The sequence below is a fragment of the Pygocentrus nattereri genome, chromosome 11 (genome assembly GCF_015220715.1).
Source record: "Pygocentrus nattereri isolate fPygNat1 chromosome 11, fPygNat1.pri, whole genome shotgun sequence".
In the NCBI taxonomy this organism is placed as follows: Eukaryota; Metazoa; Chordata; class Actinopteri; order Characiformes; family Serrasalmidae; genus Pygocentrus; species Pygocentrus nattereri.
Genome location: NC_051221.1, coordinates 39643831 through 39659069, shown reverse-complemented (window position 1 = coordinate 39659069; position 15239 = coordinate 39643831). Strand labels below are relative to the sequence as shown.

General features: G+C 43.5%; 1 protein-coding gene across 2 annotated transcripts in view; it reads right to left on the bottom strand.

Moving 5' to 3' along the window:
* Positions 1 to 15239, bottom strand: part of hgfa (hepatocyte growth factor a) — a 35197-nt gene that overhangs the window by 14956 nt on the left and 5002 nt on the right. For both annotated transcript variants that reach the window (XM_017706394.2, XM_037542506.1), the window contains exons 2-8: positions 14681 to 14822; positions 12512 to 12624; positions 11925 to 12039; positions 7781 to 7923; positions 5431 to 5551; positions 4419 to 4537; positions 984 to 1149 (exon numbers count right to left, since the gene is read on the bottom strand). In XM_017706394.2, the coding sequence (XP_017561883.1) occupies positions 984 to 1149; positions 4419 to 4537; positions 5431 to 5551; positions 7781 to 7923; positions 11925 to 12039; positions 12512 to 12624; positions 14681 to 14822 (919 nt within the window). The remainder of the gene's footprint in view (positions 1 to 983; positions 1150 to 4418; positions 4538 to 5430; positions 5552 to 7780; positions 7924 to 11924; positions 12040 to 12511; positions 12625 to 14680; positions 14823 to 15239) is intronic.

The window sequence follows — 15239 nt, the reverse complement described above, 5'->3', positions numbered from 1 at the left end:
AGGAGCCTGTTTACACATCGCATTTTGTGTCCGGACGGTATCTGGACTTCATATACATGTTTCACTGAAATGCGTCCCCAGTGTGACCAGAGCAGATCTGATTTTACTGTTCTGTGTAAAAGGCACACATACATTTTGTACTTCTTTCCCCTGGCATGAGTCGACAAGCTTGGCTTGGACACTTTCATCAGCCCAGAGTGCAAGAAGACTCTTGGTTTTTGGACCTCCAGCCTCGCGTATATCTTCGTTTTCCTTGTTTACCCTCTTACTTGTAAGCCTATTACAAGTATGACATACATCATCTAATACCAATTATTTATGATGATTGCAATTATCTTGTTCCTCGTTAGATTTCACAATAACAAGTCGCAACAAACAAAATGTGTGGGATGTGGCGGGTGAATTTATGATTAATGTAAAAAAAGAAAGTCATCATGGGGCTTATAGAAACAAAAAAATGTGTAATTTAGTGCTTCTAACAAGATTAGATACAGTCCTGAGTGATGTGTGGTAATTTCTTAGCTCTGCAGCTAATTCTAAAGTTTCTTCTTCTGTGTGACTGCACACACTCTCATGCCAGCAGTACAACCGGTGTTAGTTACATAGCTAGTAAACACAGGAAGCAAGATGGCGAATAAGCCAATTTTGCCACTTGAGCTTGTATTTAGATAGAATGAACATAAAGGGCAAGATGCTTAATCATAATCATTTATATGCCGATTAATCGTCAGCTAGAAGTTCATGATTGTGACAGGCCTACTCATTTTATGCTCAGCACTCAGCAAACTCATATCAAAAACACATTCTGTTTACACTTGTGTTAAAGATCCGTCTCTGACCACGTCTGAATGCGGTTAATGCGACTGCGGTGCGTCCTGGGTGCTTTTACATCTGGCTTTCATGCGGTCATATGAAATCTGAACAAGAGCCGATCATTGAAAGCGCATGTGTGAACAGGCCCTAGATGGTAAATGGTGACTCACTTGCAGTTGTAGTTTTGAGGGGTGTAGGAATGGTTGTGTGGAAACTGCGAGTCCCAGCGTTGACAGGCCACTCCGCTGGGGGTGACGTTGACTGTTCCCCGATAACGCTCCCCCTGACCCTGAAAACATGCGGTGGTCACATCCTTGTCAGCCTGGTGAGCTGAATCTGGAAGGAGGGGGAAGGTTAGATTGATTCACCATTGCATGCATATCTTTCCATACCAGAAGACAAATAGATATAGATACAGAAGGAACATATTTGCCAGACCATATTTACTCCCGCGTTGCACCACTATCAATCTAGACAGGCACGCTCAGCTGCACGGCTCTAAGCATTAATCCACATAGTGCACCGACAGCACGATTTACAGCATGCTGCTGCACCTGTACACAGCCACTAAAACACCGCACTGCACTCTGATGCATGCCAAACTAAACATTATAGATGTCTATGCACACACGTACATATGCGCTCATACACATAAAGATACATGGACACACACACACACACAAAGTTCTGCTCAAAACCGCTGAAACATTCAGCTGGAATTCCACAATAAATCATACATTTCACACACACACACACAAGGCCTGGCCGCTCGTTTATGTTTCGCCTCATCCACCGTCTAATGTGAAACACTTGTGGAGAGGGAGAAATGGATGTTAGCATAAATGATCATAGATCTTCCTTTTAACTGATGTACAATACGTCTGAAACGCGCATATTGTTCTCACTCTTCAATTAACTTCATAAAACTCTTGCCTTGCCGCTCAAGTTCCGCTGTTGTAAATAAACCGAAACACTGCCGCTTGAATTAAAAGCCTCCGTGACAATTCAAATCCGCATGACACCAGAAGTACTGCGGGCCTAATCTCCATCCACTAATTACAGCTTTTACTCTCATTCAAGCCCTGCCATTTGCCATTCCTCTCTTCTCTTTACATCTCCATTCTCCTCTTCACTCTCAGCTCTCTCTCTACATTTGCTGTCTCTTCCCATCAATCCTTCCCTACTTCTGCACAACAAAATAATAAAACCTTCCACAGCCGTACACCATATATTGCTGAGAATTCCTCTACATGATTGGAGAAAAGCATTAAAAACCAAACTATCATATGAGAAAGACCTCAGCGTTATCCTTCAGAAGAATACTGTGGCCAGTTTTTAACTGAGACTGGAATTGATTGTCCCTTCCTGGATCGGGGCATTGTCATGGTGGAAGGGCTTGTGTAGTCTAGGCATCTTCAGAGCTAAGTCGTCGGGAGCAATATGCTCCTGGTAGGGTCTCCCAGGGCGAACAGGTCTGGAGTGAAGACCCAGACTAACACGATCCAAAGTTTCTCCATGCATATTGTGCACAAAAAATCGTGTACCCTGACCGGGAAAGGGTCACCAGGACCTACCCCTGGAGCCAGGCCTGGGGGTAGTGTTCCACGGCGAGCGCCTGGTGGCTGGGCAGCCCACGTAACCCGGCCGGGCTCAGCCCGAAGAGGCAACGTGGGGAGGCCATGTGGGCCCACCACCCGCAAGGTCCAGCATGCGGGAGCGGTGCAGTGCCATATTGGCAGTGGGAGATTGCGGGGAGGCCCTAGGTGGCCTAGGGCCCCTGCAGCAGAAACTAGCTCTTGGTAGAGCCAGCTGAGGTGGTTCGGGCATCTGATCCGGATGCCCCCTGGATGCCTCCTGGTGGGGGTGTTCCAGGCACGGCCTACCGGAACAAGACCCCGGGGTCGTCTTAGGACCCGCTGGAGGGATTATGTCTCCAAGTTGGCCTGGGAGCGGCTTGGGGTCCCTGGGAATGAGCTGGAGGAAGTTGCGGGGGACAGGGTCATCTGGGATTCTCTGCTCTCCCAACCGCTACCATGACCCTGTCTGGACTAGCGGTGAACGATGATGGATGGAATTGAATGTGATTCTATTATATTGTATTGTGCTATACTTTTTTCTACATATATTAGTCCCCTGACCTGTGGGATCAGCCTAGGCATGTTTGATTTATGGAATTTGCTCTTTCAGTTTTGAGGACAATGTAGCCAACATGTAACGAATGCTTATAGCCACCGGTTATCACTGTGCACAATCAGGGTGTAAAGGTGGGGAGCGATGTTGAGGCGGACGCACGTGCAGAGACAAGCGAGATTTATTATGGTCAAATCCAAAATCAGGGTCAAGACAGTCCAGGTTCAAATGGCCAATGCAGAGAGCAGGAGGGACAGACATGACAAAGAACATGGAAATCCAAAATACTGAACCAAACAAGCAATACCTACACATCAAACAATCAGCACAAGCAAAACATACAAACAACAAAGACCAGCCAAGACAAAGGGCAGATCACAAAGGGATCACAAGACAGGTGGGAACAACCAGGGGTGGAGTCACTAAACAAGGGGGCAGGACTACAAAACCAAAACAAAGAACAGGTGTGCTAAACCAAAACACAACCCGAACACATGGACAGGAGTGGGAGGGTCCAATCATGACACAGGGATTCCCACAAAAAGGCTAAGGGGACGACTTCCCATGAGATATTTTCAGCCACCCCAGAATAACCTCAGTCTGTCTGCCCTGCGATGGACTGGTGACCTGTCCAGGGTGTATCCTGCCTTCCGCCCGATGAGCGCTGGGATAGGCTCCAGCACCCCCAGCGACCCTGAGGGAGAAGCCGCTTAGAAAATGTGTGTGTGTGTGTAAATAAATGTATTTGCCAGCATACACCTTACGGAAAAAACAGCACAGACCAGGAAGCATTTCATACTGGTCTAAGTTGGGCTATGCTGATTTATGCTGGCCTAATGCTGGTCTAGTTCTGGTTTCTTGTCACCCAGCATGATCGTGGCAGTTGATTGGCATACCAGCATCAAAACCACAACATATGCTGTTTTTCTGGTGATCGGCCATGCTGATTTTTCTAGAGCGAATATTCACCTTGAGTGAGCAAAGCTTATACATGGTGTCTCCTGAGATAGAGAGTCTTCAGTATTTGCGTGGCCACCAAATGGTCACGAGCTGCCGTCCACACTGAACACTCAGAAAGTTAACATTTAGCTTCTGCATTATTCCAAGCTCTCCATCCACATATTCAATCATCCAACCCGCAACGCACCAAAGCTCAGCTTCACTTGGCCACAGGCTCCATGGGGTATACCCACACGCAGCCGTACACACATCCAAAATAAGGTCGATTTTAAAGCGATCTAATGCTAGTCAATAATAGCAGCCATAAATGAGAACACATCTGAGACTGCAACATAAAGCACTGCAACATAATTCAACACTCCAACACCAATTAAATCATCTTCCCATACATCACAACATGCCAACAAAGCACGAGATTGATATACAACAGCAATCCACAGCACTCTGCGACAGAGCACAGCCCCTCTGAGAGTTGGGTTTCATGTGCATGTGTGAGAAAGTGGAGAGGAACTAACCACACACACTGATGTTGCAGTATTCCCAGCGTGTGTTTCTGTCCATGGTGTAGCACCAAGGACGCACGTCATTATTGGGATTACGGCAGTAGTTATCGTCCAGTCCTTTACCTGAGTGCCTGTGAATAAAAAGGACATTCATTGTGTGGGTGTGAAACAAAAAAAAAAACAAAAGAAAGGAAAGGAAAGGGACACTGCAGCCAAAACAAAACATTTTTACATCTGTTGCAAACATGCTTTCACACAGCGGTGCGACAAGTGACTCTAGAGCAACATGTTCTGGTTTGAAGAGTCGAAAAAAAAACCATCACGACGCATCTTGAAGATCTTTGAAAAACTACTTTGAGGAGGATTTTGGTTGGTATATTTAAATTAAATACAACTCACAACTTGCCTCAGTGTTTCTTCATTTCTCTGGGTGTAAAATGTAAAAAACATATCGATGGTGTCCAATTTTGTGCTAAATAAAGACCGAGTCCTTGTTTTCTTTATAGTTTTGTCGAGTGGCTGAGGTATGAATTACACCAGTGGTAGCCTGGCTGTATTAATTCAATTAATTAATTTAATTAATTAATTAATTAAAAGGACTGGTTGGCACAGCATGGATTCCCAATGGTTGTGTGATGGTTGTGGTTGGTTAGTGTAGTGGGTAACACCTCTGCCTTCTACACTGTAGACTGGGGTTCAGTCCCCCACCTGGGCGAACACCCTACACTATACCAATAAGAGTCCTTGGGCAAGACTCCTAACACTACCTTGGCCTACCAATGTAAAAAATGATGAAACTGTAAGTCGCTCTGGATAAGAGCGTCAGCCAAATGCCATAAATGTAAATGTCTTTATTTAAAGTATTCTGAGTATTGTGCTGATACATTAAGACACAAAAACATGAGTCATATAAAACTCTGTGAGACTGAGGGACACAATGCTGCGCTACACAATACAGCATTACACAACAAGTAATGTTAGTTTTAGACCAGAGTGCTCATTCAGTTGTGAGTGTGTGCAATACCTGTGAGGCTGGTATTTGTGTTTGTGGGGTCTCTGTGAGTCCCACCTCTGGCACTCTTTCCCAGTCTCAGTGTGGTCCATTGGACCTCTGTATGCTTCCCCATTACACCGCATACACACCACTGCACACACAGCACACACTTATCAACATGCAACAGCATTCATATAGACATGCTATAACATGCACACTTACATAATACAACAAAGAAGAAGTACAATGCACATCTGCATAAACTGTGTTAGCCGATCTCTAGCCCTCAGTAGTCAGTTCCCGCCAACAGAGCTGTTCTTGGCTGGATGTTTATGGGTGGTGGACTATTCTCAGCCTAGCAGTGATGTTGACATGTGTGAAAACTGAGCACTCATATTTGCACTACCAACAGTGCCAATGTGTCAGAATCACTGTTGCATTAAAAATAATATCTGGTCAACAGTCGTCCTGTAGCCAGAAACTGCATTTTCATCTGAGTTGAGGTAAATGTTTATTTTATGCGAATCAGAAAACGCCTTTATTGAGAAATGTCTCTTATGAAAACATAAGTTGCAACTTCTGACTTACTACTATAAGATTTTAGCATTTTATTTGAGCTCAGACTGTTTCTGTCATCAGTTGAAAGATACAGAATTATGGAGAGCTAGGAAGCACGAGCTCTTAGTCAGCCACTATGGTCACTATAGAATTGCACTTTATTATTTGCATACAACGAGCGAAAAACGCAAATTGTTAAACACACTTGTTTACATGTTAATATATCATCAGATAAAATTTCATGATCTAACAGGCTACTCTGTGAAACTTTAGCGGAAACCTAATAAAATGGTCAGTGAGTGGAAGTAAAACCTGGATGTTTGTAGCTATATGATAATACACACATTTGTACACTGTATGGCCAAAAGTATGTGGACACCTGACCATCACACCTATGTGAGCTCGTTGGACATCCTATTCCAATCCTATTCCAAACTCCAATCCATCCTATTCCAAAATCCTATTCCTGGATGTTTGTAGCTATATGATAATACACACATTTGTACACTGTATGGCCAAAAGTATGTGGACACCTGACCATCACACCTATGTGAGCTTGTTGGACATCCTATTCCAAAACATAAGTATTAGTAATGTTAACATTAATACCCATAGTTTTATAGTTTGCCTTTGCATCTATACCAGCCTCCCCTCATCCAGAAAGGCTTTCCACAAGATTTTGGAGAGTGTCTGTTGGAATTTGTGCCCATTCAGTCAAAAGAGCATTTGTGAGGTTGCCTAGCTCCCACTCATTCCACATGTGTTCAGTGGAGCTGAGGTCAGGGCTCTGTGCATGTCATTGGAGTTCCTTTAGATCAAACTCATCATATCACGTCTTTATGGATCTCATTTGTGCACAGGGATACAGTTATGCTAGAACTGAAAAGGTCTTCCTTAAACTGTTGCCACAAAGTTAAAAGCATATAATTGTCTAAAATGTCTCTGTATGCTGCAGCATTCATTCATAACTGGATCTAAGGGGTCCAAACCCTGAAAAACACACACATCATCTTGTGGGTCACAGTGGGGTGCTGGAGCCTATCCCATCGGTCATTGGGTGGAAGGCACCTGAAAAACAGCTCCAGACAATTATCCCTCCTCTACCAAACTTTACTGTCAGTACTATGCATTCCAGTGGGTACTGTTCTCCTGGCATCCACCAAACCCAGATTCATCCATCAGGCTTTCAGATAGTGAAGCATGATTCTTCATACCAGGACATCATCCCACTACTCCAAAGTCCAGTGGTGGCATGCGTAACACCAATCCAGCCAATGCTTTGCACTGCAGATAGTGATCTTAAGCTTGTGTGCAGCTGCATTGTCATGGAAACCCCTTTCATTTCAGAACATTCAACACGCAGACCTTGTGATCCAGAGGCTGTTTGGAACTCCATAGTGAGTGATTCAACACAGTATAGGTAATTTTAATGTGCTACAGGTTTCAATTGCTTCTAGACCCCATTTCACATGAATAGAACTTACAGTTGCAAAGGGCAGATTTCACTGGGCAAAATTTAATGAACTCACATGTGGCAAAGTTGGTGTCCTAGGACAGCAGCACATAGTCATTGAGCTCTTTAATATGAACCATTCTACTGTCAGTGTTTGTCTGTGGAGGCTGCATGGCTAAGGCTTGATTTTATACACCTGTTAACAGTGAGTGTAGCTGAAACATCTCAATTAACTAGGGCACCCCACTTACTTTTGGCCATATAGTGCAGCTGACCAGCATGCTGTATACGTTCACAGTTCAGATTTTTCAATTTCTACCCACTAAACCTTAGTTCCACATCAAGCCACATTGAAGGAATACCCCCTACCTTCTGAGCACTGGGGCAGTCCGCACTCCTGATACCGAATCTCTGAAGAGTTGGTGAAGCACCAGGGTCCACTTATGTCTTTATCAGGGTTTCGGCAGAAATTCTCTCGCAGGTCATACTTCCTATGTTTGGCAGGCTTGAAACTGCCAGAGAGAAACAGAGTGGGAGTAAATAAGAGCAGCACCACAATAACTACAAAAGGATGGGTGGAATTAGATGGTGTGTCACGATGGCGTCATACTGGACCCGAATATACTGACTTAAGGGTTCTAAGCGCTTCTGGACCATTTCATCTGTCCTCTGTGCTCTGAGAGACTCATATATCATCTCTGTGTATGTTAGACGTTGGACTTTTATGTTGATCCAAGGGGCAGCTTTGCAGTTTCTTGTGTTGGATAAGGTCAGCCTTAAAAGTTACATTTTATTGGTAGGGCCAGTCTTAAAACTTTGATTTTGGTTTCTGGAGTATGGAATGGTCAGGACAACTCCCAGTGTCCATACGGCAAAATAATCAGTGTTCACCTCATATTAAGTTTCCTGTATCACATTCCACTCACATTACACTGTAAGTCTAAATTGAGTCCTTCTGAGTTACATCTGAAAAACAACTTTTTGGATACTACTTTGCCTTACAATGCATGTACCTTTCTGCCATATATTTGAGGCCAAAGCCTCAAATATAGCCTCAAAAATAGTGTCAGACACCAGGCAGCATATTTGCAACCATTTCACGTGATTACATTCTGTGAGGGAGCTTTTAGAGGCATTAAACTCTTTGGACGCCTGGTTCCTACCACCACCACTGTGAACAATTTTGAATGACTTTGTTTATATCTTAGCAATTTAATAATGCAGAGATTTTGAAAAATCTCTGTCCCTCTTCAACAGCAGTGACACTGTTCCAAGCTTGACGGTAATCAATTTGAACAGACATTTCCTATAAGCTCTGATCCAAACCAGCTTCTTTTTTCCAGTGCCTGTTCCACCGCATCGTAAGATACCTAGCCAGGATGATCCACGACCCGTGGCAAAGCAACGGCTCTGCCAGTGTCAGAGAACATGGAGCTTTGCCAGCTGATTCTCAACACTGGCGTAATGAAAGCCTAAAGTGCTGTACTGGACTGTATCTGCACATGGAGCCAGCAGCTGCATCCGCATGAAGCTGGAGTGCTGCGGCGCTAATGATACTGCGCTAACAGATGTTAGCCAGCGACTCTGCTGCGTCTGCCAAAGGCCTGGTCCCTCTGGTGCCCGAGCAGACGCTGCAAATCTCTCTCGTTCCGTTCACACAGCACAGCGGTGTATTTGTTTCAACACTAAGAGGTCATAGAGGCCCTAACTCAACACTATCGCTAGTGAATGTCCGTTGAATGTGACAGTTCTTGGCCAATACCTGGCATCCCTTGTTTCTTGTGAAACAGCTTCCAGAGAAATGTGGACTGCGTGCAGACTGGTTAGGTATGAGAAACAGCAGGATGGCAGGCCAGTGGTATCGTTTTGTTATATCTGATGCAGTCACTCTACTCTTTGTCTTGCTTTGTGTGCATATAGTACTTTCCGCTGGCTTCATTTGGCTCGGCTGAGCAGATGGGGACGATGTCTGGGGTGAGGTCAGTACAGTGAATAAGACTTTTAAATGAATGCAGGAGTATTTGAGGAGTCTAGGCGATCTTATCACAAAGGAGTGAGTCACTCTGAGAAAGAAATCAAGAAATAAAGAAAGAGGGACTGCTGCAGGCAGAAAAAGAGCATGGATGTCCCATGAATAAGCAAGAGTCTGGTCCAGTCTAGAGGGAAAAGAGAAGAGTGGAGGCAGTCCTCAAGGAGGAGGGTGGGCTGTGCTAGCATGTGTGTTTGAGGCTCATGTTTTCTTGTGTCTGTGGCTTTGTGAGCCCAGCTGGAGAGCAGACAGAACATGACTTCAGTCCATAAATCCTTCCTTCACTGAAAACTCTTAATACAGCTCGTAAGCAGCGTAGCTTACAGCGCTAACTCCTGGCTAACGATAACTTAGCGGTGGCCAACCACAATAACCCACCTAGCTTCTGCTTTTTGACTCACAGTTCGCCACAGACTTTGTGGTTGCCCTAACTACACCAAGTCATAACCATTCCCTTTCGTAGGAATGCAGTAAAAATGCCACCAGGGATCAACTCTGGGAAGTGTATCTCTGCTCCCAGGGTCCTCTGTTGGCTCCTGAGTGATGCAACTGTCTACACTACACTCAAATATAGTCTAGTTATAAGTCATATTTCTCATTTTGAGATTGTTGTAAGAATATTCTACATGTTTGTAAACATTTTTATGAGATGAACCTCCTCTCTGTTACAATGACTACCATCAGATAGCAACACAGCATAGTCCATTATAACCATGACCACAGGGGTAAGGCTGCATAGACATGACTAAAAACAATTGCTGTAATCACAAATAACACCTATTTTTAAAATCAATATACACTCGCTGGATACTTTATTAGGTGCACCTGTACTGCTTGTTAACACAAATAGCTGATCAGCCAATCACACGGCCGCAACTCACTGCATTTAGGCATGTAGAGGTGGTCAAGACAACCTGCTGAAGTGCAGACCGAGCATCAGAACGGGGAAGAAAGGGGATTTAAGGGACTTTGAACGTGGCGTGGTTGTTGGTGCCAGACGGGCTGGTCTGAGTATTTCAGAAACTGCTGATCTACTGGGATTTTCACACACAACCATCTCTAGGGTTCACAGAGAACGGTCAGAAAAAGAGGAAATATCCAGTGAGCGGTCAGTTGTGTGGATGAAAATGCCTTGTTGATGTGAGAGGTCAGAGGAGAATGGGCAGACTGGTGATAGAAAGGCGACAGGAACTCAAAGAACCAACCAGAATCTCTGAGGAATGTTTCCAACACCTTGTTGAAAGTGTGGCACGAAGAATTAAGGCAGCTCTGAAGGCAAAAGGGGGTCCGACCTTTTACTAGCAGGAAACTCCTTTTTCCTTTCCTAGGAAACTAAGGGTACAGTCTGGTGATTTCCCTGCTCTATCACAGCGATTAAATCTGGTATTTAGCTAATGAGCTGAATCAAGCATTAGAAAATCATCAAACTGCAGAAATCCAGTCCTCCACATTTAATTCTAATAATTCCTAATTCCTCCGATGCTATAATGGGAAACGGTGTAGAAAAGTTGATGTAGGCATGTTTGAAATGGGAAGTAGTGCTATCATTGAGAATATGCTTAAAGATACCATTGTTTGTATGAATGCTAATTTTGGTAATGTTTTCTAGTGTTATTGTGAAGTCTGAATAAAAAATGACTAAAAAAATTGAATGCTGTCTTTAACTCAACAGATTCTCATTCTTGTTCGCTGAATTGTTCAATTAGTGTATTTAATTCAATAAATCTATCTAGAGGCAGCATGTGCATAAACCCAACTTCAGATTCTGTTTACTGAACATTATCAGAATATGTAAATTTGTAAATATATCACTACATTACTCTCATTTTCACGTTCAAGAAATATGAATGGGGCCTGGAGAAAACAAAAGCCTGGGAACATGTGCATGATCCCTGATTATAAGGGAAGAGATATGAGATTTAATTTTTAATAATTCGATCAGACGAACCTTACTAAGAGATTTTAGATTTATGGACAGTCAATAGACGTTTCAGTCTAGACGGTCATTTTATTTCCCAGTTGTTTTATAGTTCAAGTTTGGTGATTCACATTGGTGATTCTCCAAAACTTCCTTAGCAGAAATAGCATTAGTCAAAAGAGTCATGAGGTACAAGAGAGACAAAGGAGAGATGAGAGTTTAGTTGCTGAAAACATGACATATCTTCTAAAACTCAAGAGGAGACAGGAGATTACTGGGCTCTTTTTCCCAGGAGCAGCAGGTGACTTACACAACATCTTTTTTGTCTTTCCATCTGACTTTATTGTTGTCTAGGAGAAGCTACAGAGACAGAAAGGAGATTTCTCTTCTGATTTCTTCTCCTACAGGAGACTTCCATCAGCTGTTTCTCAGTGATTAATGGCAAGCTAAGAGGATGAGTCACCAAAGGATGCGGTATGTTCCTGTGAAAACTTGCAAATGAGTCTCTTTGAGGGATTCAGAAGTAACAGAAAAGTGAAAGGAGAGGGCGGTAAAGAGATTTTTACTTGTGTTCGTGGGGCACTGATACATTCCAGGCCTGGCATGAGACTCCACTCCTTGTAACCGATCTTCTTCCCTTGTAGTTCACACCTGAACCAACAATGCACTCGCGCACATAGTCTGTGGGGGAACCAGCACACAAACATGTTAATAATCCAAAGCTGGAAAAAGTTGTTTATCAACTGCAGGCCTCTCTGACGTCTTCACCAGACTTTCCAGAAGTGAGTTTTGCAAAGGGGTGAATCTGCAGGTGAAAGTTTCCTGTCCTTAAAAAAAAAAAGAAACTTCTTGATGGAAGCGTAAACAGCAGCCACATAGTTAATGAGCATGCTTGTTTGCCTTGGGGTTTCTTCCATGTTTACTTTAAGCTTCCAAAGCTCTTTAAATTGGTGCAAGAGACCCAGTTTGTTTACAGAGACGGACGAGTTTGCACAGAGCACACACAGCTGTCCAGGACTTTAACACTTTGCGGCCTCTGCACTAAACAAATGCGGATGCCGCTTTCACCACAGGATCTTCAGGCTCTCGAAGAACCAGCAACCAGACGAAAAAGTCAAGCACACGAGAAAATGTCGAGGACAAAAATATTTACCTTTCTTCTCGTAAAGGTCATGGTTGGCTCGCCGCTCCTTCTGCACTCCTTCCATGAAACGGTCAAATGAAAGCAAGTGGCACGTTCCATTAATGTGGTCATAGTTAAATGCCCTGCAAAGAGCAAGAGACAGAGAAAGGAAGCAAGGTGATGCTGGGGATAAAAGGTAGGTGTGAAAACCCTAAAGCAATAGACTGAGATGGGAGGTAAAAGATTAGTGGTGTGAATTTAGTAGGTAGTCAGGGGTCACTTAGGGTCAGGAAGAGATTTGGGTCCACTGATGGAACTTCCTGACATAAACCAGTAATGAAATAACTAGTTTGGAGAAAAGTCATGCCTGAAAGTCCTCTTCCCTTTTATCTATCTTCCCAACTCTAACCATTCATGACTGTAGGCCATTCCAGTGCATCATTAAATAAACTCCAAATTTGAGCTTACAAGTTTGAGGACCATCCCAGTGCTACGTTAGTCAGTAAACAGCTATGGGAAACCACACGATATGGCCATAGGTATGCGTACGCCTGACCATCACATGAGCTTGTTGGACAACCCATTCCAAATTCGTGGGCATTAATATGGAGTTAATATGGAGTTTGCCCCACTTTGTGTCCAGTCTTCTGGGAAGGCTTTTTTAAAGGTTTTTGGATAATGTCTGTGAGAATACAGTCAGGCACTGATAAAGATGGATGAGAATGCCTGGCTCTCAAATTTAAAGTTCATCCCAAAGGTGTTTAGTGGGGTTGAGGTCAGGGCACTGTGCAGGTCACTGGAGTTCCACACCAAACTCGTCAAACCATGTCTTTATAGACCTTGCTTTGTGCACAGGTAGGCATGCTGGAACAGGAAAAGGGAACTAAGATCTAAGGGGCTGAGGCAAAACTCAGGAAAGGAAAAACAGCCCATTATTCCTCCTCCACCAAACTTTATTGTTGTCACAATACATTCCAGTAGAGTTTTCCTGGGATGTTTTACATCACTCCAGCTGACACTTGGCATTGCACATAGTGATCTTAGGCTTGCCCTTGGAAGACTGATTTCATGAAGCTCTCTACGCATACTTCTTGTGCTGGTGTTGCTTCCAGGGGCATTGTGTCATGAGTGATGCAACAGAAGATAAGCCTTTTTCACATGCTACACTTTCAGCACTCAGCAGCCCCACTCTGTGGGGGACACACATCAAACTTTTGTTCCACTTTCTCACAGCTGTTTACTGACTACTTACCCTATTACCACCCTGTGTGTAATGTAATGAGCTAAATGGCCAACACATGAATGAGAAGAATTTCTCAGTCCAATCTTTTGGTCCATTCTCTCAGATTCTTCAAGGGAACATAGTGTCTGGCCTTCTAGTGTAAAGCACAATTCTTAGGGTTCTCTCCATCCCTACAGTCTCTCAGACTCTGTTCACACCTGGTTATTTTATTGATGCACCTTGAGCATCAGGATTATATCTGGGTAGAGTTGCAAAATGCAAAAGTAGAATTTAAACATTGGTGTGAAGCCAGTATAAGGGAATAAATTGCTGCTGTCGGAAGAAAACCTTGTATCTCCATTTTTGTCATTTTTCAGTTTTTGACATAATGTCAAACTACCTATTGTTCTTTATATTGTGTGTAAATTTCATGATGAATGGACCAAAAGAAACGGCCCAAAATGACTTGGAAAGACATCTGGTTCCATTCACTACCATTAAAACCACAGTAGGTTTTTTCCTTCTCCTGTAAAGTTACCGTTTTGGAGATACGAGGTTTTCTCCCGACAACGGCGAAATATTTCCATTCAAAAATGTTTTAATTCGACTAACGTGAGATGCGTCTGATTACCAGTGCAGGTTACAATCCAATCTAGATTCATATAAAGGTGTAAAAGCGCATTGATCCCATCCAATGCATTGATCTGAAGATGGCAACTTCACTGGTTTTGTAACGTTCAAATTAAGTATAATAATCCCAAATAATTCAACTGTAGCATTTCAAAGCTTGGTGTATTGTTTTTTCTGTTTTCTTTCCTCCAGTCATATTTGCCTATTCATATATTCACATTGTGCATTTGTCATACCAAAATAATTGAATTGTGGTGAAATTTGAGATGCGATGATACCTAGATTTTCCTACAGAGTCTGAACTTAATCAAACCTTTTGTGAGATTCATACCTAATAAGTACATTACCTGCAGGTCTTGCTCTTGCTGCATTTCTGAGCGCAGTTCTCTAGCGCTAACCTCCGGACTCGAGCAGACTGGCTGCCGTCGGAACACAGCAGCCTGCTGTCCTCGCTCTTCTGGTACCGCTGCAGCGACTGCTTCCTACAACCTGAGACAGCACCATGAGGTTACGCACAAACACGTGCACACATGCACTCTTCATAAAGGAGATTGTCTAACACCCTTGACTTTGTCCTTCCTGCTTTATTACTCACATTGGGTTAATTCTGCCTCCCTGAAGGCTCCTGAAAAACCTGACACACACACACACTCATTACTCACATCATTGCACCGCTTCAAAGACACTGGCAATGTCAGCTCACAACTATGTGCAAACCATGTTTTATCTCACACGCAAGAACATGAGTGATCTCACTCACAGACAAGTCATTAGGACTAACATCTATCAAAAACATGCTCCAATTAGCTCTTTGTTGCACACTTGCTATACACCACTGAAGTACCCCAGCCCTGCATTTTAATGTTTTGCCTGCTATAAAACACCTCTTACAATCAGGACCGGTCT